Source organism: Furipterus horrens, unplaced genomic scaffold (genome assembly GCF_987537825.1).
Source record: "Furipterus horrens unplaced genomic scaffold, mFurHor1.1.pri manual_scaffold_3, whole genome shotgun sequence".
In the NCBI taxonomy this organism is placed as follows: domain Eukaryota; kingdom Metazoa; phylum Chordata; class Mammalia; order Chiroptera; family Furipteridae; genus Furipterus; species Furipterus horrens.
The window spans coordinates 8,981,407-9,005,540 of NW_028327173.1; the positions used below are offsets into that span (position 1 = coordinate 8,981,407).

Here is a 24,134-nt window from a genome sequence, read left to right on the forward strand (position 1 = left end):
CGGCACCTCCTGGGCATTTACACGGTGCTGTGCATTTTAACCCCGTTTTCTCTGTTGGCCAGTCAGTCCACATCCTCCAAGAGGGGAAATGAGATCTCCATCTGCACAGGGAAAGATTCAGGCAGGGTGGCTGGGATCACCCAGGAGGGCAAGGGCAGGTGCTTGCTTCCCTCTATCAAAAACCAGAAAGGCTTAAATGCCATCAGATCTTGAAAACTGTGTTTAAATGCAGAGGAAGAAGTATAGCTGGCCAGAGTCCAGGCAGCAGATTTACCAAAAGTTACACCATGTCAACATTTTAGAAGCAAAATGATCCTTAGGGACCCTATCACCCTGGTAGTTATTACCATACTAGTACTGTGAAATAAACAGCCACACAGCTTGAGTGGCATTCCCCAGCCACTGCTGACTGCCTGCAGCCTGCCGCCAGGAAGACCCCGCTGGTGATGGGCAGGCTCACCCAGGAGTCTGCGTGTTGGCCTGCCCTTGGCTGATCTCACTCAGCTGGCCTTAGCTGGAGCAGCTCTACTGGCTCAGCGAGCCTTCGATCCTCCAGCAGGCTGGCCCGAGCACACTTTCAGGGTTAGCAGAGGTGAGAGAGAAAGCAAGACCAATCATGGAGCACTTTGCCATCATCCTGTTTGTATTATGTCTGTCCTATCTCGTTGGCCCACGCAAGTCGCATGGCTGAGTTCCATGTCAGGGGGCAGGATCGAGTGAGCGCTGAAGCTTTCATAGTCAAAGACACAGAGGGTGGAGTGTTGGGGCCACCACTGTGGTTGACCACAGAGACCCAGGGGTCTGCAGACTCTTTCTATAAAGGGCCAGATGATAAATATGGCTTTGCAGATGACTTTGCCGGTGGCTTTGCAGGTCATACGATCTCTGTCACACTCATTTGTCTCTGCTGCTGTAGAGCAACGAAAGAAGCCACAGAAAACATGTAAATGAGCGTGATGGCCATGGCCCTGTGCCAAGAAAGCTTTATTTACAGAAACTGGTTTTGGACCAGATTTGGCCTGCACACAGTAGTTCATCAGCCCCAGCTCTAGTCCATTCTGTTTACTTTACAGATACAGACATGAAGGTCAGAGGCAAGGTGGCTATTTTAATGTCACACAGCTAGTTGGTGGAAGGATTAAGACAAAAGCTTAGGCCTTCTGATCCTGGCTCAGTGCTTTTTCTCTTACACTCAGCAAATAATAACTAATAATTCTAGCTACCTTTTCCTGTGCACCTACTATGTGCTTAAAGCTTTCCGTCATTATCTAATTTAATCCTTAAAACTCTAAAAGGTGGATTCTAGGATTAATCTCATCTTCTAAATGAAGAGGCATCTAGAAAAAGACCAGAGCTAAGATTCTGTCTAGATTCAGAGTCTGAGCTCTTAACCATTGTACTGCTGTGTTCTTACTAGTAACCAGGCTAAGCATAGATTTTCTTTGTTTTTAAGAAAGTTTTGTATAAACCTTTGTCCTTCCCGCTGTCAACATGAGAAATACACAAACCTGAAAGAATTTTGATGAGTTTATTTGAGCCAAACTGGCAATTGCTGGGAAATAAAATCTCAGAATTGAGAAAATGCTCCAGAGAGTGGTAGTTTAACCACTTACATTATCCATCAGAATTAAAGCGGAAGACATCAGGAGGTTCCATGAAATTTATTGGTGATTGATTAGGAAGGCGGGAGAAAGCCAAGCAGGGGTATCCCTGGGATTGGATAAAAAGTAAAAGAAGTAGACACATATTTCTTTTACATAGGCAGGTATAAGATAGTTAACAGTTAACAATTAACATGATAATAATTATAATGAGAGGATCTCTGATGGGAGATTGTGCCCCGAGGGGTCTGGAAAAAGGGATTACTCAGACATTCCCAAGATGTGCTATCTTAGAGGACAGGCTCAGTTAAGGCAAAGATTGACCTTTGTTAGGGAAAAATACTGGCCTTGGACAAGACTCCCTACCATGACCTGCTTTTAGCTAGACTGTGTTAATTTCAGACCATCCTCTGTGGTTACTTCAGGTCTCTGAGTTTGAAAGGCTATCATGCAGGCCTCCCCTGAGCTTGTCAGGTTTAGTATGTGGCCCTTTTTTCGTCCACACTGAAAAGTTAACAACTTATTAAAAAGTGTAGAAGTGACTCCTATCCTTAGTCCTGTCCCCCATCAGCTTCAGTGTCCTTTCCTCTCATTTCAGATCAAGATCAGCAGTTCTCAGGAAACTCATAAGTCTTTGCTGCAAGAAAAGCTGCGGGAGCATCTTTCAGAGAAGGAGAAGCTGAACGAGGAAAGGCTACAGCAAGAGGAGAAGCTGAAAGCCAGAGTCAAGTGGCTGATGGGAGAGAAGGCGGTAAGGTCCCTGTTGTTTTCTTTACTACCAGAAGCTGATGAAATGGCCTTTTCTATAAGAAATTAAGAGCACGTTCTTTGGTGGAGAAATCTCAGCAACTCCTCATGTGATGTGTGGGATTAAATTATTTAAACGCATGCATGATGTTGGAGGAATAAGCATGAAGCTTGAATTCTAAAACTCAGAGCAAAAAAGAAAGGTTATTGAAATTTCTGTAACTGGTACTGTTGTCAGGGGGAAAGTAGGCTCTTCCAAGGAACCACAAGGAATGCACTCCAAGCATCCACGTGGGAGATTATGTGCAGCAAAGTTTATTCAGGTGGAAATCTGCCCCTGGGTTTCCAGTGTCCCATCTCCGCCGGTCCTGACATGGAAAAAGTCCAACCGTGGCCTCAGCAAGGCCAAAGCCAAGGCCAGTGTCCACAGTTTCTGCTTCACATTGAAGCTCAGTCCTTTGGAGCCTGCGCCATCTGCTGCTGCCCCGGTAGCTGCTAGACCCACGTGGCTGAATGCTCCCAGGCAAGAGAGAACCTGCAAATACATGGGGTGAGTGTGGGTCACCGAGAGAGAGAGGGAGAGAGAGAGAGAGGGAGAAAGAGAGGGAGGGAGGGAGAGAGAGAGAGAGAGAGAACTTCTTTGTTCCCCTGGGGTTATAACCAGGAGCTTTTTCGAAATACCCAATCAACTTCCCAAGCTTTCACGGGCTTATGATAGAGCCACCCCCTAGTTAGACGCACAGGCCCCTATGGTCAAGTGCCTACCCTTGCATCCCACAACAATCCAGTATCAGAGGGCGGACAGTGCTCCTGGGAAGGTTTCCTGTGCTCTGAGGATTTAGTCCCGTTGGCGCCCGTCCCCTGGAGTGTGCGAATGAGTCTGTAAAAGCTATAGCTTCCTGGCTAATCAAGCAGGCTTATGCTCCCCCGTTGATTTAGCTCAATGTCTAATTCCCTTTGCTCTCTTTCTTATTAATAACTAGCTAACTACCTACAGTGACAGTACCTCATTTGTTTATATACTGCAGTTGATTTTACAAATTCAAGTCATCACTGCACATCCCGGTTTGTAAGTGCATTGCAAGACCAACTTTATATCATTCCAGTCTTTTGCTTTCTCTTTATACGTGTTTATTTCAGCCCGTTGCTTTTCCTTTACACGTATCAGGGAAAACAAGTAGCCACAATTGCTACTCACTTTTCTAGAAACCAAGCCAAATAGAGGATACTTGATAGTGGCACCTCCCAAGCTGAAAGGTGCCGGAGGATCACCCGGGGATCTTGTGTGCCTGCAGATTCGGACTCAGCAGCTCTGGCGTGGGGCGTGGGGTTCTGCATGTCTCACAGGCTCCCAGCTGATGTTGGGAGCACAGGCCTGCAGACCGTATTTTCAGCAGCCGGGTCTCGGGGAAAGGCCTTCCCCAAGCTGCCTGATAAGAACCACTGGGACGCTGGTTAAAAACATGGATTCCTGGGCCACCACGCAGACCCGCTGAATTAGAATCTCTGGAGAAGGCCAGGAAATCTCATTTCAGGAGCCCATTCTCATCTCTTCTTGCTATTCGGGGACCTGCTATGGATTTCACCATCTCACTGCCATCAGCTTGGATCAGTGGCTCCTGACTTCAGTTGTCCTTTTGTTACTCAGGAGATTAAACAATAAGACTGCTCTGCCCTCTCCCCCTCCCCCAGGTTCTGATGGAATTGGGCTGAGGGAGGGGCTCATCGTCGTCGGCAGCCGTCCGTCTCGAGAGACGATGGTGTAGCTTCTTAAGAGTCTATCTGCACCGCCGAGAATGGCTATGCAGTCCGACTCGGGAGTGACACGGTATCTGTCTCCTCCCGTGTTGAATCGACATCTTGCGATGACGCTGGAGTGTCCTCTCCAGTGAAGCTGAAGCTACAGAGCCTGGGCAGGGTGATATGGAGGGTCTGCTGTTGCCCATGCAGCAGACACCCCCTCTCTTCGCAGCTGAAGGGTCCAAGGGAAAGACGGAGTCGATACAGCTTGGGTTCAGGTGCGCCGCAGGAGTTGCCGGTGTTGACTACAACGTCAAACTGCCTTAGGGACTCCAGCTCCGGATTTTCTGTCGGGGTTTACTCCCTTAGCCTTTCCCCTGAAGAGGTATGCCGCAAGGCAGCGGAGGTTTTTTGGAGTCAGAGCTCATACATTGTGATTTGTAAGTGTTTCAGGCGGTTCTACTGCATCCCGCCCCTCCTCCACTCCCCTCGAGACAGCAGCAGCGGATCCGCTGGACCCCAACCATTCCCCAGCACCTCCTTTCTTCCCCAGGGGGGCCGACTGGACCTGCTGCTTCCTCCCCACTTTGCCAGGCGAAGCTCAGTGAGCCCCGGCTTGGTCTTCCTCTGTCACACACGCCACCCCCTCCAGACCGCTGCCTGTTTCATGCTTCCTCCAGTTCAGGCCCAGTTTCCTCGGGAACTCTCCCTCCTCCTCCGGCTCTTCTTCTCTTTGCCTCCTTCTCCGCCTTTTCTGCCTTTTGTGAAATAAAAGGTTGAAAAGGAAGAACCACGTGACCGAAATCACACCCGATCCACGCCGAGGCAATGTCAACCACCAAGGGCAATGAGGTATTTTAAAAAGCCAGTGTCACTCAATAGAAAGGAAAATAAACCCAGAAGAAAAGGAAACCTTCACCTTCACAGAACTAACCCCCGACCTGCTTCCTCCCTCCTCCCTGATTAACTTTGCCCTTCCCAAAGGTCTTATTTTATTTTTAATTCGGGGTTGACTTTTTCCGCTGCGGGCGCACAGTGCTTCAGCCCCACCGTGTTCCACCCGGCAGTGGGTACCAGCCTGGACTTCCCAGGTGCCCACTCATCACATCAGTCCCGACAGACAGGGCGGCAAGGGCCGGCTTCAAACCCCTTTTAAACACAGCCAATCTCAGCGCATACCCCCCGCTGCAGAGGGGGGAGCAGCCAGGGGTCCACCCAGAGAGACAGTGGCGCTGCTCACGTTCACCATCATCCCATCAAGGGTCATCATTCCCCAGACACTTAACACTGATCAGCTTGACCCCAGGGACTCTGCTAAAAGTGTGGTTCCAGACTTTAGCACCAGGCGCCCCAATTTTAAATGTACCTTCTTCATACCATATAACACCATCACCCCTACTCTCTCTAAAAGCACGTGTGTCAAAACTCATTAATCAGCCCTGGCTGGTGTGGCTGAGTGGATCAAGCGCCTTCAGCCTGTGAACCGAAAGGGTGTGCCAGGTCAGTTCCCCGTCAGGGCACAGGCCGGGGTTGCAGGCCAGGTCCCCGGCTGGGGGCGCGCGAGAGGCAGTGAATGGATGTCGCTCTCACACGTCGATGTTTCTCTCCCTCTCTTTCCCACCCTCTTCGCCTCTCTCTAAAAATAAATAAAATCTTCTTTAAAATTCATTAATTAAGCTTCTCATGAATCCTGACTTGCTTGAGGACGCTGTTTCAATGGTAAGAAATTTTAGGTTTCTTTATCAAGCTAACATTCTGTTTTATTATTATCTGGTACTAGCGTTCACCTGGTTTCTGCACACACTAATGATTTAGACCGGGGTCAGCAAGCTTTTTCCATGAAGAGCCAGATCGTACACATTTTTGCAGGCTCTGCTGTTGTATTGTGGGGACAGTCACAGACAACCCCCAAGCAATGAGCATGGAGGGTTCCAATAAAACTTTATTTACAGAACTAGGCAGAGGACCAGACTCAGCCCACAGGCCATCGTTTAGAACACAGGCTCCAGAGTCCAATGGGCCAGGGTTTGAATCCCTGCTCGTGTGATTTACGAGTAAATCGGGCAGATTCCTTAATCTCTTTTTTCCTGTTTCTTCCTCTGCGAAGCAGAGATGACGGACAGACAGCAACCCTTATTAATGAGTGGTGATCACGTGCCAAGCGTTTCCTTGTTCATCATCGCATCTGCTCCTCACATCAACCCAACGCAGGAAGCACTGTTGCCGTCCCCATTATACAGACGGGGACACTGAGGGGTCTGTAGCTTCTCACTTCCCCCAGGTCACATCCCTAGAAAGGATGGACCTGGGGCTCTAATCTGAGCCCGCCGATTGGAGCCCCGGGTTCTATGACTTGGGAAGTACTAAGCCAGGTAGGGCCTGACATAGAGTCCGGGTTCCTGCCATGGTAACCATGCCTATTAAACAAGAATCATTGGCTTTCAGGCTTTGGAGGAAAGAATTACTCAAGAGAAAAACAGAGCAAAAAAAGCATTAGAGGAAGAACAGAGGAGAGTCCAAGAGCTGGAGAATCGCTTAACCTGCCAGACGAAGGTACGCAGCGGTCCGGGCCACACCCCCCACCCCCATTCCAATCCCAGGCCCTTGGCTGCCCACCAACTCCTGTGCGGTTGTGAAGCACAAACCTGGCCCAGAGTCCAGACTCCTGCCATGGTAACATGGACTATTAAACAATGGTCATTGGCTTTCAGGTTTTGGAGGAAAGCTTTATGCAAGAGAAAAGCAGAGTGAAGGAAGCATTAGAGGAAGAACAGACCAGAGTCCTAGAGCTGGAAAATCGCTTAACCCGCCAGAAGGAGGTACGCAGCTCGGGACAGGGGCGGGGTGGGGGGAGGACAGAGTCAGCTCGGGCCCAAATCTGGCTTGAGGGTCACAGGTGTAAGTGTAGAGCCTCAGGCAATGGTGGCGCTTTCCTTGAGTTATCTGTCCTTGGGAGGGCTCAGCTACTTCGGGAAGAAGCATGGGGGCTCTAGGAGAGGACCCTAGAGTTGTAGTCTTGACAACCAGTGGGAAAAATTGTCAACAGCATAAAATACAGTCATAGGCAGGGCTCGGGAGAGAAGCTGGGACTGGTGACACTGGTGTCCTCTGCGTGGAGGTTGTCCCAAAGCATAGACGTGGAGGAAGGGAGGAGCTCTGGGACTCCAGGGCTGGGAGAACCCTCCAGCTGGGAGAATCCTCCAACAACATCCTAGACCCATCCAGCCTCCAGCTCCACCGTGAGGGAATTTTACAGCCCAGGGCCGAGGCCTTGGGCTGGCTGAAGAGTCTTCCTTTAGGTGGCGTTGAATCACGCTTTCCCCCCGAGGGTACCAACCCTCCACCTGTCCCCTGTGCCTCTAGAAGACAAGGCCCGCCTACTTCCTCGTCCACATGATAATCTTTTAGATGCCAGGAAAGAGAGGCAGGGGCTCCTCTGCAGACCCAAATAGTCTTTTGTCTCCTTCTGTGCCTCACAGGACAGGAGTCTGGCCTTGGTTCCTTCCTCTGACCTGCCCGGCTCTCCAGAGGTCACAGACTGGCAGCTCCTTGGCTGAAAGGGCCTGTGGAGATGTTATGTTTGGCCCTAGAGTGTTTTATTTTGAATTCATGAAATTCACCTAAAAATCCAGTATTCCATCCTCTCTTGAAAAGTCAAAATACCCGGCTTTCATTTCAACTTGGCAAGAATGAAATGAATGACCCAAGCAGCAGCCATCTGGCCCAGGCCTGCCGTTCCCTGTAGCATTAACTGCAGTGGAGTCTGTCCGGGCTCTGCAGGCACCAGAGTCTCCAACCCACCGTCTGTTTTCTTCCTAAAGTGTTGAAGGCTGGGCCGTGGCCTTGGGCAGGATCTCCTCTCCCTGGCTGAAGGCGTTATACTCCTATTGATGTGCCCACCCTAGCTCTGGGGGAGGCTCTATTACCCCGTGGACTCATGTCTCCCCCACAGTCACCCTCGGGTCCCTGAGTCTCTTCCACACAGTGCTTTCACGAGCTCTTCAACCCTGAGGCAGCACAGAGAAGTGAGGAGAGCAGGCTTTGCAGCCAGAGACACACGTTCAAATCCTTCCTAGGCTGCTTCCTGGCTACCGCAGGTCTCTCAGCACCTACCTGTGTGAAAGGGCAGCTGCAGGGATTAGGGATAATGTGCCGTGGTACCAAGAACCATTTGACCCAGATGATGCTCCCTGAGCGGTAGCTGCTATTATTGTTATCATTATGTCTGCTCCTGTGTAGGCCCTTGTCTCCATGCCCACCCTCACTCTCCCAGTGAGATCCTTGCCCACCCACCCCTGAGGGAGGAGAAGGAGGCGCTGGGTGGGCAGAGCCTGGGAAGAGAGGAGATCTGCTCTAGCGAGCAGAGGTATTCACGTGTGGGGGTCTCCCCTGGGGTCTGCGTGCAGCGGTGTTCTGCAGCCCTCTGTGAGTGGTGTCACTGAGGCCCGGCTCTGAGGTATTTCTCCAGGGTGGTGACAACAGGGAGGGTCACAGGTCTCGCCAGAGCCTAATGCCACCCCGAGGTGAGCAGCTCAGGGCTGGGGAAGGCCCTCAATGTGGAAATTTCGAGGTCCTTGAAATCAGGGACCTCAGGAGAGAGATTTAGGGAAGGCTTGATGGGGGGCACTCGTGGCAGGGAGGAACTGCTCCCAGGTCACCCCGGGCCTGGGAAACATCAACTCAGGCCTCCTGGCAGAACCTCACATGATGTCTTGACTGGGGAATCTGAAAGAAAAGTCCCAGACATAGATGTCCATCAACCGCAAATGATTATTTGAGTTTTCTTTTTTTTCTTTTTAAGGTTTTACTTATTTATTTTTAGAGAGAGGGGAAGGGAGGGAGAAAGAGAGGGAGAGAAACATCAATGTGTGGTTGCCTCTATGCACCCTCAACTGGGGACCTGACCCACAACCCAGGCATGTGCCCTGACTGGGAATCAAACCAGCGACCCCTTGGTTCTCAGGCCAGTGCTCAATTCACTGAGCCACACCAGCCAGGGCAAGTTTTCTTTTCATTAGGCCTTCTGCCACATTTTCAAATGAATCTCTAAGGCCATAACATGGGTTTTGAGGTAACGTTAAAGGTTACCTGCCCAGGAACTTGGGAGCAAAGTGTCTGAGGGGACAGGACCTGCGTGTGAGACAGGCAGGGAGCCACCAAGAGGGGGATCCCGAGTGTAGACCTGAGGTCAGGTGCACTGGACCCGATCGCGAATCACTGGAAAGTGCCCGAAAGTCTCCTTCACAAATTACAGGAAAATGTCTTACTCTTAAAACCTGCCTCAAGCCCTCAGAAACCTGCCTGCTGCCTCTCTGCCTTGTTCAGGGCTGCTGGTGGGACAGCCGAGCGCTGGCGTTTCTCAGATGACTTCTCTCTGCTAAATATATAGCATTCCCGCCGCACGATGGATTAAATACTTTCTGCAGGCTCACCTGGGGCCCTAACCACTGCCAGTGATGGAAACCACGTTCCGAGCTCCAGACATCAGACAGTCAGCTGATGTTTCAAACACAACCCTTTGGAAAGTTGAGGTGCCCTTTCTTGCAGTGACAGTTTATTATCCCTCAGTGATTTCCATTAAACCATTTAATGGAATCGCTTCTCAGCAAATAGCTCCCTAAATAAAAGGCCTGGCGAGCGAGCACCTGACCACACTCTCTTTCCTGCCAGAACTCCGCTTGCGAGGTCCAGCCCCACCCCTTCTGGAAACCCATGTGTTGTGGTTCAGTCATTCAAGACACTACGCTCCTCTGGAGGCCTGATTCTCTTTTAAGAGATTTATTTCGATGATGGGAAATTCCATTATTAATGAGATTCTTCTTCTTATCAGGGAGTCTGTCTGGCACAGTGGGAAGAGCTCAGATTCCGAAACAAGGCAGGCCCGGCTCCCTCCGCCCCTGTCCCCACAAGGCTTTCCCCTGCCTGGGACTCAGATCCTGGCCTCCCTGCCAACGAACCGCATGAGCCTGGGGGCTCACACCAACTTCCTGTCCTTTGGTTTCCTCATCTGAAAAATGGGGCCTCGAACTGCTCGGATAGGGTTGCTGTGCGGGTGGACTGGGTGTGGGGGTGCCGGCCGTGGGCCCCGGCGTGTGAGACCACGCCCCCAGCATTATAGCTCCTCTCGTTGTCCTCGGCATCATCATGAGGAGCTATTTCCCCCTGAATGGGCAGGCAATCAAAAAAGCCGGGTCATTGATTTTCAGGTTTTGGAGCGCAGCATGGCCCAGGAGAAAAGAAAAGCGAAGGAAGCCTTAGAGGCAGAAAAGAGGAGAGTTCAAGATCTGGAGAACCAGTTAACCCAGCAGAAGGAGGTACGAGGAGGGAGATGTAGAGTGGGAGGAGCTCTGGAGCCAACGTGAGGCCGTGCTTTCGGGTCCTGAGGGCCTGTGGTGGTCGAGTGGGCAGACACGGGGCAGTGCCAGTCAGCGAGGCCAGTGTCACCTCATACAGCTCGCTGGCTACGTAACCCAAGGCAGATCACTTAACCTCCCATGCCTCAGTTTCCTCATCTGTAAAATGGGAGTGGTCACAGCCCCAGTGCCTCATGGGGTTCCACAAGTTCATAGACATAAAGTACTTGGAACTGCGCCGCGGACACGAGGGTGACCACCTAGGAAGAGAGATGATGTCCAGGAGAGGGCCCTGGGGTGGAGTCGGGGTCAGTTCCTGCGCCAGCATCCTCCTGATCACCGCCCGGAGGTATTCATGATGCATTCCAGCACGGACGCCGGAGGAAAACTCCCTCCCGGCTCCCGCGTCCTGGTATCATAACATTAGCAAGCAGCCCGCCCCCCACCCCCGGTAAGGGGAGACACAGACATGCAGTCATGGGGTAGGTAGGAACGCAACGAGCTCACATGGAGGTCGCAGCAAGTGGCCGGGGGTCAGTGCCTTCTGGGGTGGATGAAAGGCAGAGAGGGACACGCGGGGATGTGTGAGAGCCAGGGCCAGCAGAGCTGGAGACATCCGCATCTAGCCTCCTCCACCAGCCTGGGCCTGGGCCCTGGGCTGCCGTGAAAGGCAAGCCCCAAAGCACAGGACAGACCCGGCCATGCCTTCCCAGAGTGTCCACTCTAAGGTGGAGGGACAAGCAACCACCTAAACAAACACAGAGGACGACTCCACAGGGGCGGGTGAGAGAGCGGCCTGCAGGCAGGGAGGGCTTCTCTGAGGTGGTGACCCTGCAGTGAGACAGGGAGGAGAGAGGGGGCACCCAGGGAGCATCTGAGGGAAGAAAATGTCACGGGTAAGGTGGCCCAGTGAAAAGGACAGGGACCGGAGTTAGCCAGGGGGACAGGGACCGGGGCATAAGGAACAGAATGAAAGCCAGAACAAGATGGAAGCCGAATTAGGTCAGGGGAAGAAGGCGGGAGGAAAACTCAGACGGTGGGAAGTGAGGCCAGGCAGGAGAGCTCAGGTGGGTGTTGTGTCTGTTCTGGTTCAAATCCCGGCTCTGCCCTACTGTGCTGTGGGGACCCTGGGCCTCTCAGTGCCTTCATCTGTAATGTGGGTGTCGAGACAGACCCACCCCAGGGGGTTACTGAGAGGAGTCAGTCAGTGCATTCATTGTGAAGCACCTGCCCAGGCGAGGTCAGCATCTAGGTGGAGTAGGGAGGATGGTGTGCCCACCAGGGTGAGGAGGAGCAGGGGCGGGGAGTGGAGAGTCAAGCCAAGACCTTGACAGTGGGACTGTGCCAGTCCATGCAGGGAAGTGAGGTCAGAGTCCAAGTGGGTGAGGCAGCACCACACAGAGCAAGGCTCGTTAAGTGTCAGACCCAAACCTGGTCAGCGGCTGTCCCCTGAGCGTCCCTCGTACACATGGGGTGTGGAAGCCCGGGCACTTGCTGGGCCACGTAGCACGCTCCGTGCCAGCCTAAGTGTGAACATGTAAGCATGTCTCCTGCCTCCAGATGGGCGGGGTTTGAATCGGGACAGGTCAGGCAGGGTCCAGACAGAGGCCAGTGTCAGGGGGGTTAGGGCAGGGCTCTGGCATCCGAGCTTGCAGCCCCGCATCCTGGTGTGTGACCTTGGTACATTACCTGCCCCCTGACTGCCTCCCTTGCCCCCTCCGTGTCCTCACCTGTAACATGGGGATCATCGGGCCGATGCTGTCCGGGGGTTGCAGATTAGATGTCAATACGTGCAGTGCACGGTGCCAGGCACCACACTGCAAACACTTCAAGCGTGCTCAGTGTCACCATTGGTATTGTCATCTGTAACGTGCCAAGCAGTGCGTAATAAACGATGGGAAGGAACACTCCCCGCAGGAACTCACAACAGGCAGACACAGACTGCAGGGTGGGGTCTAGACCCTCTTACGCAGGCACAGAGGACAGTAGGAAAACACCAAGCTCTGCGGGGAGGTGGGTCAGAGCCCTGACGGGATGGAAAAGCCTGTGTGCAGAGCAGGGCAGGTGGGCGAGGGCCCTGATACGGTGGGAGGGTCGTCTTCCTCCAGGGCCACATACCCCACAAAGTCTCATCCCACCCCCAGCAAAATAGTCCCAGTAGTTTTTCTTTTTACCAAATAATGCGTGTTCACCAAAGAAAATTCAGAAAATTATAGACTCGTGAAAAGAAGACAATGTAACCTCTATAACCCCAACTCCTGCAGGATAACCTGTTGGGAGAAAGCCCCTAAAGTCTAAATTCAGGATCAGTTCCAAAGAACTGACTCACAGTTCTTCAAATACACACGGACAAAGCAGCTGCCCCCAGTGGTGGTAGGCGGGAACAACCCACACCCCTCCCAGCACAGGGTCCCTTTTTTACAGGGGTTAATAGTAAAACCATAATGAGGGTTGTCACGCTGCCCAACGGAAAGAACAATGCATTCTTAAGTTAACAGATAGCATCAGGCAGGTGTCACACCCTATATAGTCACTAACCTCCTTCCTGGGGGCATGAGGTTTATCTCTGGGTCCATCCGGTTTTCTGGGTAGTCGGCCTAGCTTGGAGCTGCAAACAGGTAAACAGTCACAGAGGGTTAAACAGGGCCCAGCATTTCCCAGACGCCTTTGCTTTTGGAACCATATTCGGAGGTGGATTTAACGGTGGGCGCACCGGGCTCTGGCCCTGGGCCCCGACTTCTGAAGGGCCCTGCAAAATCCCAACTTTACACTTTTTTCTAATGACACCAAGTTTGGTTTCATGACTACGCTGCATAAAATATGGTTAACATGTATTTTTATTTTCCCTGTCTCTCTATCTCTTTTTTTAAGGGGCCCAATATTTTCTTCTGCACCCAGGGGCCTCAACCAACCTTAACCCGCCTCTGGCCATATTGCATCTCTAATTGAGTTCCCCCGCACCCATATTTACATCTTGGTACATATCTCTCCGGTCTTTTGTCTGTGCATACATGTACATATTTAGAATGTTTTTCTTGGGACCTTTATGTCTTTATGGGGGCATAACTGCAAGCGTCCCAACAGCTAGGAATGGAGGCTTCCAACCCCACTCTGGCCGGGTGCCTCCTGCGGCTTGTGTGGCTGAGGCTGGGCTCCAGTCTCCTCCCCATCACCAGACCTATGCAGGGTATATGTTCTCAGTTCCAAACTGTCTGCGACATCAATTTTTGGACTCAAGCCTTCGTAGACTGGATAGAGACCACCACTGTCCTTTGAAGCCACAGGCATCTGGCCTGCTGGGGCAGGAGATGTCTCCCTGGCTCTGGCTCTCGTGACCCACCTCCCAAGAAGCCACATACTTCCAAAGAAGGCCTGCGTTGGTGCCAACACACACCAGCTTACTCATAGCCCAGTGCCAGACGCTTCGAGCTGAGCAGTCACCAGCATGTCACTTCCTGAACACCAGCCCCCAAATCCCGAAGGATGAATAACCCTCCCTTTGACGCGCATGAATAACCAAGACACAGTTTCCGGTTCTCATCTCTCCCCATTGAGCACCCTATTCCTCGAGCTCTTGCTCCCAAACCCTGACTCACTGGTTTCAACACCTAACTACTAATCCGCTTCCCTTTCTCTTTCACACGCACGTCCTCCAATGCCTTGTCCTTGACATCCAGATTTTAGAAAGCAGCGTCACCTGTGAGAAACAAAAAGCCAAGGAGGCCATCGAGAAGGAAAAGAGAAGGTTGCAGGATCTGGAGAACCGCCTAACCAAGCAGAAAGAGGTACGTACGCGTCCCTGCGAGGAAAGACGCAGAGGCGACGGCATGGTGAAGAGCAGGCCCGGGAGGCGGGCGGTCTGGGTTCAGTCCTACCTCTGCCGCTCTCTGGCTGTGGGACGTTAGGCAGGTTACTCACCATCTCTGTGCCTTGGTTTCCCCACTCATGAAACACAGATGATACCAAAAGAACAACCTCACTGAGCTGGGAGGCTCAGTGGTTAAAATACACATAACACACCCAGGAAAGCGCCTGGCACTCTGTGAACGCTGAGTGTATGGGCTGCTTTTATTATTAGTATTGTGAGCTCAGAGCTAGGAAGCAGTGGGGCGGAATCCAAGCCCAGGACAGTATGAGTCCAGAGCTCTTCATTGTCACTCCTCCTCTCTCTGCTGTGCGCTTGGTGGCCTGGGGTAAAAGAGGGGGCGTCAGGATAGGGCGCCTGAACTTCTGATCACCCTGATGCTGTTTCTCCACCAAAAGTTCTCATTATCATTATCATCACCTTCATATCAAACCGCACTTATGATTATTACTGGGAGTAGGAGAAGCAGTAGAGGGAGAAGCTGGCACATGACCCTGCCCTGGGCACCTCCATGCTGTAGGACAGAATTCACTCCCCTGGACCCCAGCAGAACAGGGACACACACACACACACACCAGCAGAACAGGGACACACACACACACACACCAGCAGAACAGGGACACACACACACACACACACCAGCAGAACAGGGACACACACACACACCAGCAGAACAGGGACACACACACACACACCAGCAGAACAGGGACACACACACACACACACACACACACACACACACTCGCACCACAATGGACAGCATCTGACGAGTCAAAACAAGCAATAAACACACAGCCTGACAATAATGGGATAAATTTAAATGCAGGTAATCATGATTTCAAAAGGTATTCAAGACCAGATGGGACTTAAAAAAGGATATTCACATCAGCCTTGGATCCTTTTCTCCAAAGAAAGGTTCCCAAACATCAGCATGTATAGATAGAATCACGGGCAATTTATTTTAAGTGCCCATTTCCGGTACCGGCTGCCCCCAGAGATTCTGACTCACTGCCGGAGGGTAGGCCCAGGAATCTGCATTTTTAACAAGCAGCCCCAGGGATGCTGGTGCACCTGGAACGTCACTGCTCCAGGCGACGTGAGTCACTGAAGCACACCTGGGCTCTATGTCAGTCCTGGGCACTTTGAAAGGGCGTGTCCAGAGAAGGCAGACCAGAGTGGGGGAGGACATGCAGACTCGCCAGCTTCCAGGGGACTCCCTGCGCCAGCTTCTGGGGGACTTCCACACCCAGGCACAATGCCACAGGCTGAGAGAGAGCCCGAGACAGCCGCCCTGATTCCCCAAACGGCTTACCGTGGGATCACCCATAAAACACTTCATTTAGGGGTACAAGAAAAGGAGAAATTAAATCTTTTAAGTAGATTAGTTAGGGCATAAAATAGATCAGGAATGAGACTAATGCAGAATAAATGTGTATCATGAAATCAATGAAGGGGGGGTCACAAGTTTTATTCTAACAATTATGGTGGAAGGGAAGCCCAGTTGGCTGTGCAGTTCACTAAATGAAAATGGACTGATTGCTCATGAAAACTGGACCATTCTTGGTACTCGACCCAGAGAGAATGTTCCCTGAGGATCATCATATAGAGAGGACTCTGTTATGTAACCAACAGTGTCCTGGACAGCAGCCTTAGAACAACAATGACATCAGAGGGCGGGGTCTTGTGACAACCCTCAAGGCAGACTGGTGGCATCACACCAGACAAGGAGAAACAGGACTCCGCCCTCTGATGTCAGCTCCCCGCTGAACAACAAAGACCAAGGAATTACAAGGTCAAAGACACACTCCTACAGAGTTGCTTATTTGAGTGCTGTTTGAGCTGTATACACAGAAGAGCAGTTGAAAGATTGATTTCATCTACACAGGCAAAAATAGAATCTATAAAAAAGAAAGAGGAGAAAGTGGAGAAGAAAAATAAGTTCAGACTTGTGGGGACAGGGACCTTTGTTCTGGGGTCCTTGAGTCAGCTGCTGAGTAGCTGGCCAAGAGCAAAGGTGCCCGCCAGGGTGACCTGCAGCTTCGTGGCCCAGCAGAGACACCATCTCGGTTTGCTGTGGATTCTCCGGGACACCTTGAGGGTCTCCCCGTGAGCTGTAGGTGACAGGCTGCTCCGAGGGATGGCTGCCAGGGTCCCCAGTGAGCATCCCCCTAGGCCAGGTCCACACATGGTCCACACTGGGATTTCTCAACAGTAACAGCGATGTTAAGACCCACGCCCCCAAAAAAAGAATCAAGAGTTCAGGGGTGACGCTGAGAAAATGAGGTGACTTCCTGGGGGGGTGGGGGGCACTGCATAGTGAAAATGGTGTTTGGGGGCGTTTTTACTTGTTTGTTTTTCATTAAAAAATCAGCTTCCCTTCCCAGCTATAAAAGGAGCACCAATTTGCTCTTGAAATTTTGAAAACTACAGAAAATCACTTAGAAGAAAATAAAAACTGCCTGTGATCCCACTGAGCAGAGCTCCCACCAGGGACACTGTGATGGGCTCCTTCCAGGCCGTCTTTATGCTGATGATTTTTATCAACTTCGATCTGCTACAAAGTGACTTGTACTCTTAAAACTGTGCACCCGGATGGGGACACTGCTTTTTCACCATCATCTCCATATCATTGAACGTCCCTCCACAGCCTGCCATTGCGGGGTGACCCAGGTTTGCACTGTGGGGGCTGGGCCCCCCAATTCATTTCCCCTCCCCCCAGAGTCAGGCACTGGGACTGCTTCTCACTCTTACATGGAGTAAGAGAAGTTTGGAGGGACACCCCTGGGCACGTGTAGGGTTAGGTGCTTCTGATAAACTCCCGAAAGTAGAATTACTGGGTCATGGGGTATGAACATTTTCAGGTTCATGATACATGTTCTCAAAGGACACCCCCAGAAAGGTCATGCCAGCTTATACTGCCCCCGACACAGAATGCCCAGCCCTACACCTCAAGAATATATTTTAGGTCAGAGTAGATAAGGTTTGTGGAAAGTCTCCATGCTGTTTGATTCCAATGACATGACATTCTGGAAAAGACACAACTATGGAGGCAGTAAAAGGATCAGGGCCCTGGCTTGTGTAGCTCAGTGGACTGAGCACCCGGCTGTGAACCAAAGGGTAGCAGGTTCGATTCCCAGTCAGGGCACATGCCTGGGTTGCAGGCCAGGTCCCCAGTTGGGGGCGCGTGAGAGGCAACCACACACTGATGCTTCTCTCTCTCTCTTTTTCCCTCCCTTCCCCTCTCTCTAAAAGTAAATAAATAAAATCTTTTAAAAAAAAGATCAGCGGGGGCGGGGTGGACAGGAGGAGCACAGAAGGAGCACCGAGGGTTTTGGGGGCAGTGAAGAGTCTCTGTGTGACACTATTATAGTGGATACGTGTCCTTGCACACGTGTCTGAGCCTGCAGAACGCGCACCAAGCGTGAACCCTCATGTCACCTGTGGACTTGGGTGACGATGCTGGGTCTACATAGATTCATGAACTGTAACAAATGGACCGCCTAGTGGTGGGTGTCGATAATGGTGGAGATTATGCTTGTGTGGGGTGGGGGCGTATGGGGCATCTCTGTACCTTCCCTTCAATTTTGGTATAAACCTGAAACTGTTCTAAAAATAATAATAAAGTCAAATAAATAACTGAAGCTTGTCAAGCAGCCAGCGTAGTACCCGTCACGAAGCCCACACAGCACTCGGTTTGAGGAGGGACTCAGGGGTTGGCTAGAACTGTGACAGTCAAAGAGTGGAAGAACGGGCTGCGGGAGGCAGGACAGGATGTATGAGGCCGTGGTGACTGGAGTCCAGTCTGGCCGGGGCCCCGAGGGGCAGGGGAGGTCATCCCAACACCAAAGCCACGGGGAAGAGTGGAGAAGTGTCCTGAAGGCAGGTTCTGTGACTGGGGGTGTGAAGGAACTCGGCCCATTTACCCTGGGAAATAGATTTAGAGGGAGACATGACAGCTCTCCTCAAATATTTAAAGGGCTCACTCATAAAAGAGAAGTGAAACTGACTCAGTGAGCTCCAGGTAACAGAACTGAGCTCAGAGACCAGGAATCGCAAGGAGACAGGTGCCAGCGGAATATAAAAGAGAGTTCTGTCACCCCTGGAACCTTCCAGAGAAAGCATGGACCTTGGACTTGAGAATCAGCAGAATAATAACAGAATAGAGTTCCCCTGTCTGGAAACAGGGGCGAGGGAGGCTAGGATAAATGTATTCCTGCATCTCTGTTCATTTGATGTCTGTTGTTTGTCTAGGAAATCGATTTAAAAGTGCAGAAAGAAGACGTTTTGAATAATAAATTAAGTGACGTACTGGCCATGCTAGAGGAGACTCAAAAAACAAAGGCAGCCGAGAGTCTGAAAGCAGAGAGCCTTGGCACGAGATTAAATGAAACCTTAGCTGAACTGGAAACTGCCAGAACAAAAATGGTGAGAGACAGGGGAGGTTTCCTCGCAACGCAAGACTACACCACCGCAAGCACGCGTGGTTTAGACCGGTAGTTCTCAGCCTCAGCACTACTGGTGGGGGAGGGGGGGAGGACACATGTTCTGCGCACTGTGGAATGTTTAGCAACATCCCTGGTCTTTGACCACCAAATGCCCACAGCACCTCCCCACCCCTCCACCCCCACCCAGTTGTGGCAACCAAAAATGTCATCAGACTTTCCCAAATGCGTGTGAGTTTCTCCAGCAAAGAATGTGTACACTGGGAGGAAATGATCGTGGAGGCCCAGCATGTAAGTGGGAATGGGGAGCAGGGGAAGGGGGGCATCTGAGAGCAGAAGACGGAGGGTCAGAGAAGCAGGACGGGGCGAGGAGGAGGCCCTGAGATAGCAGCGCCGAGAAGAGCCGCAGGAAGGAGGGGGCGGTCGTGGGAACGGGTCTGAGTCGCTGTTTGGGGACCGCTGGTAATTTGGGGGTTTTAAGAAATACAGATCCATCCACTTTTTTTCTTATAAAAGTGTTCATTCATTGATTCAGTGGCTATTTGCTGAGCATCTAGGTCCCGTGCTGTGGCAGCAATCCAGGCGCTGATTGATGCTGGGGGTGTTTGGGAAATAAGAAAAGATAAACATCTGCTCTCTTGGAGCTTCCATTCTAGACGGAGTGAGAAAGAGAAAATAGATAATTTGGATGGTGGTAAGCACCTCAGGGAAGACAAAATAGGACGGTGGGATAGAAAGTGTCTCAGGCTGTTCCTATGCTTAGGTAGTCAGGGAGGGCCTCTCTGAGGAGGTGGCACTGGCGCTGATACCTGAAACATGAGAAGCCAGCCATGTAGGGAGCCAGGGGAACAGTGTACCAGCAGAGGGAATACTGTGCAAAGGCCCTGAGGTGGGACCAAGCTCAGTGCCTGGGGGCGCAAAGGGGACCCGTTTCTGCTATTTCCTGACCAGGCTCCTGAGATTGTGTTAACCATTTCTCTTTTTCCCAGGTCGTGATGGAAGGGCGGATACAGCTGCAGCAGCAGACAATCAAGGCCCTCCAGGAAGAACAAGAGTCCCAGAAGCGTGGATTTGAAGAAGAAATCATGGAATACAAGGAGCAAGTCAAACAGCACTCCCAGACAATCGTGAGTCTAGAAGAAAGACTCAGGAGAGTGACTGAACACCATAAGAAAATAGAAGGAGAGATCGCAACTTTGAAGGACAACGACCCAGGTAGAGCGCAAGGGACCGCGAGGATATCTTAGTGCCAGGGCAGGTTGGGATTGTCCCGTGGGGCCCAACAGGCTGATGGATAAAAAAGGGTCTCTGCTCATGGAGAAGCTCGCTCAGTCCCAGGAGCCCCCTTTTGTTCTTGTTACCCAACAAGGTTAGGGGCCCTCCAGGCGCAGGTTCAACGGAAGTAACAAGTCTGGACACCCTTTGTGCGGAGCCAGTCAGCCGGGAGAGGCACAGGCTGCCCTGGCCGGTAGGGCGGTGGGAGCAGCATGTCAGGAATCATCTTTTCTACACGGAAACCTCCCAGGCAGGGGCCTTTCAAAGGCTTCCCTCCACCAGCAGCAATTTGTGACTTTGTCTAAAGCACTTTCATAACCAGCCAGGGTTTGTTTCTTAAAAGATAAGGCCAGAAGAGGCGAAAACAGAACTCAGAGCAGTATTTATTTGCCCTCAGTGATCAAGGTACCATTCTTATTGCAAAGACACCAGCTATGTGGAGAGGTCCTTCAACTACTCTCTAAGGCAGTGGTCGCTGCCTCTGCTTACTCAGAGAAGAGTTCTGGGAGGAGAGGCCTCAGGCCAGGGTTTCTTGATGTCAGCACTACTGACACTGGGGACTAAATCATCCTTTGTTGGGGGGCCATCCCGTGCACTGTAGGATGTTGAGCAGCATCCCCAGCCTCTACCCACTAGATGATAGTAGCACCCCTCACCCCAATGCAACAACCTAACATGTCTCCAGACATTGACAAATGTCTCCCAGGGGGAGCAAACCCACTCCGGGTTGAGAACAACGGTCCTGGCCTCAGCCAGTTGACGAGGTGCCAGGGCTCACCTCATGCATTCATTCACCCAACACTCTTACCTGAGCATCTATTATGTGTCAAGTTCACTCTAGGCACTGCGGATTCAGTGATGCGCAAGAAGGCAGGGTCCCTGCAGTGAGCCAGAATTCTACCCTGACAGGTGACCCAGGACGAACAGGGCTCCATGGCAAAAGGACAGGGAATGGGACTCAGTTTCCCAACCCAGGTCCAGGTCAGAGGGAGACTGCTTAAGCTGGGACCTGCAGGGTGACACAGCTTTGTCACCCCACACTTCAATCGGTGCCTGCCATACAGCAGACATTCCATAAGAACTGTTGGATGAATGAGTGAGCGTATGACCGAGTTGTGAGGGTGGAAGCAGAATGCCGTGGACTGAGGAGCAAGTGGACAATGAGGACAGGACAAGACCCTTGTCTGAGCGGAGGGGAGGAGCTAGGGCAGGAGGTGTGGCCTGGTGGTTAAGGCTCCACCTCTCACCAGCCTGCTGAGTGGGTGCAGGTTCCGTCAATCCTGTGCCCATTCTCTCATTGGATGAAGTTCATGATCTGTGTCTTACAGAGTAGGTGGAACAACTTCATCAGCTCATCATGGTGCAGGGTGGTCCTCAGCCTGTGATGGACAACACATGGCGGGCCCCATTCAGCAGAGAGGGTTGTGGGGTGTAGGGAGAGTTTACAGCTCGGGAAAGATGCCCGTGCGTTGATAAGTTAAGCATCGGGGAAGGGGGGCATCCGCAGCAGGACTGTGATAACGTTCACTTGTCCCTCTGGTTCAGCCCAGGAGCAGGAGACACAGCAAGACCGTCCAGCAGGGCCCCCGCTGCAGACGAGTGCCAGAGACCCAGTGTGTGACCACTTGCTGTGAGTACCCAGAGGGTGTGTCAGTGACAGAGCGCCCTCCCTGGTGAGCACATGAGCAAGGACAGTCAGACTCCCGCTTCTGGCCACATTGCCGGAATCTGAAAAAAGGCATTGAGTCCGGGTCCTTCTTGCTGTTATTTGAAATACTTGATTCTTTTAGCAAGTCAGGATGGTAGTCATGGAAAAATCTGGGTGGGTCTATGTTCATAGCCCAACTCAACTCTCTTCAATTGTGTGACCCTGAGCAAGTCATATCACCTCGCTTGACCTGCGCTTCCTTGTTTGTGCAATAAAGAGGTATGTGCCAGGGCATAGAAGTCGCTCAGCAAATGCTCGCTAAATCAATGGTGAGCTGTCTTTCCCAAGAACCTGCTCGAGGCAAGCAGACAGTGCAGGTTTCAAACAGCGGAGACCGCTTGGTGGAGAGGTCCTAGACAGGGTTAAGTTAAGAGGCCAGACTGAATGACCTTGAAGGTCCCTCCCAACCCAAAAGTCTGTACCTTGAGCCCCAAGGAACTGACAATTTCCAGAGAAACAAAACTCATTATTGGGGAAACCATCACCAAGCAGCATATAAAAGAAGAAAAGGCATTCCTGGGGTTCAGGAAGGATTCGGGAAGGTTCTAAAAGGAGGCAAACCACCAGCCTGATCCTTGCACCAAATTCCAGTTACCAAAGTCTGATGTCACAGGGGCCTTAAGCCCCAAAAGGCAGAGATACCCAGCCTCCTGGTAGGTACGCTCTCTGGGGACACCAGCAGCCATGACTGGGAGGAGAGTCAGTACCCACATTGTTCCTCTCTGTGTCACCCCATTACCTTTGAGTCTTAAAGATTCAGCCCCAGGTTGGAAGAGTTATAGCCAAGGAGCTTAGATGGATAGATGACAGATGATAGATATGCACATATATGTGTGTACATATATGTTGTTATTTCTGTTTCAGTGATCACCAGTCTTACTTTGACATTCAACCTGCCAGTATTTTGCTTTATTTCACAATACATACACACTCTACCTTCAAATGTCTATAAAAGAAGAGCTTGAATTTTAAAAGCCTGTGAACTCAAGTGAAATGACACCATTTTCTACCCAAGGGCTCTGAACCCCCATCAGAATGTGCAAGACCTCAACCATTCCCCCAACATACACATGCACGCATACACACGTGCACATACATATGACATATGGCTGCTGAGGTATCTCACACATACTCAGAAATACGTCCCATTCATCTTCCCACGTAAGCCCCAGTGAGGCTCCTCACCAGTTACGCCAGGCCCTTTCCCACGGAACACCCACCACTGGGCATAGCCCTCCGTCAACCACCCTGAGCCTCGTGGTACCAAAGATGTCCTGCCCTTTGAGGTGTGGTGGGGGAAGAAGCTGTCCTCATCTCATCCTGCCTGTGTCCCCATGGTTATCTGGGTCCCAAAGCCCACACTTCCACAAAGGGTCCCATGAACACTGTTTTTTAACTCCCAGCCCCACCTGCCTCCATCAGAAACTAAAAGAAGCTGGTGTAAGAACAGAAGCCACACTCTCCTCCTCTCTCCTTCCTCATCTTCAAAGAACCCCTGGGTCCCCCACCCCCAGAAATAGTCTTCCCCCCTCTTTCCACCGAAGATCAAAAGTCCACAGGCCTATCAATTCATCCTGACAGATGCTTGAGCAGAGAGAGGTATCACACTCATGCAAGTTCTATTTCAAACTCAGACAGAACCCAGCCAGGATCCTTTTTCTACCTCGATGTATTTCTTTTTAATGACTGTACATCAAAATGAATTTTTGTTTTGAGAATTCTTCAAGCCCGTGCCTGTCCCCCTTGCTGGGATCGGTATCGCGTAGACCGTCACTGATGGAGCGTCACTTTGCATTTGTACTTGGTCCCTGCCAGGCACCACGGAGACTGAGTTGAGCTGACTTTGCCTGTTTCTGTGAATTTCAGAGAGGACTTACTGATTGCTCAGAAGGAAATCCTGTCTCAGCAGGAGGTCATTATGAGCTTAAGGAAAAACCTTACGGAAGCCCATGGCCGAATGTCGGATTTGAGAGGTTCGTATGCTTGCCTGTGTCTCTGACTTCCTGGCCCACTTCGAGAAAGGAGAGAAACGAGGCTGGGGAGCTGGGAAGCGTGGCATTAAAATTCCCGCTTGATCTCCTTCCCTGGCTGTTTCTGTTTCAGCCCTTGGCACAGGGTCAGGCGAAAGCTGTATCTGGGCTGTGGCACTGATTCCAAATCAAGGGGCCCCAGGGGACATCCTGCAGAGGGCTCTGGACCTCTATAATGAAATGCAACTTTTTAGGGGGGAGAACCTCCTTTTACCACTGAGAATTTCCTCTGGGAGCAAAGCCCCCCGCCCCCCACCAGGACAGGGCAACAAGTGCACAAGCCCTAGCACTCACCAGCTTTGGGACCTAGGGACAGGTGTCCTCTCTGGGGTCCCCTTCCTCTGATGCAAAATCACCTGCAACACACCGGCTT

The 24,134-nt window shown here is 51.5% G+C and overlaps 1 protein-coding gene and 1 long non-coding RNA gene across 2 annotated transcripts in view; one reads left to right on the forward strand and one right to left on the reverse strand.

Annotated features, from left to right (window-relative positions):
* The window catches only part of FHAD1 (forkhead associated phosphopeptide binding domain 1), a 120,939-nt gene that overhangs the window by 73,139 nt on the left and 23,666 nt on the right, over positions 1 to 24,134 (forward strand). Inside the window, exons 15-23 of the mRNA XM_090268634.1 lie at positions 2,200 to 2,352; positions 6,534 to 6,641; positions 6,800 to 6,907; positions 10,295 to 10,402; positions 14,119 to 14,226; positions 18,558 to 18,731; positions 19,738 to 19,963; positions 21,569 to 21,653; positions 23,598 to 23,704. Of these exons, the coding sequence (XP_090124760.1) occupies positions 2,200 to 2,352; positions 6,534 to 6,641; positions 6,800 to 6,907; positions 10,295 to 10,402; positions 14,119 to 14,226; positions 18,558 to 18,731; positions 19,738 to 19,963; positions 21,569 to 21,653; positions 23,598 to 23,704 (1,177 nt within the window). The remainder of the gene's footprint in view (positions 1 to 2,199; positions 2,353 to 6,533; positions 6,642 to 6,799; positions 6,908 to 10,294; positions 10,403 to 14,118; positions 14,227 to 18,557; positions 18,732 to 19,737; positions 19,964 to 21,568; positions 21,654 to 23,597; positions 23,705 to 24,134) is intronic.
* On the reverse strand, positions 1,720 to 14,451 carry LOC150014221 (uncharacterized). The gene is made up of 4 exons (XR_016509634.1): positions 14,317 to 14,451; positions 12,980 to 13,049; positions 12,172 to 12,304; positions 1,720 to 2,883 (listed from the first exon to the last, which is right to left on the reverse strand). It is a non-coding gene; the product is annotated as an uncharacterized LOC150014221 (long non-coding RNA).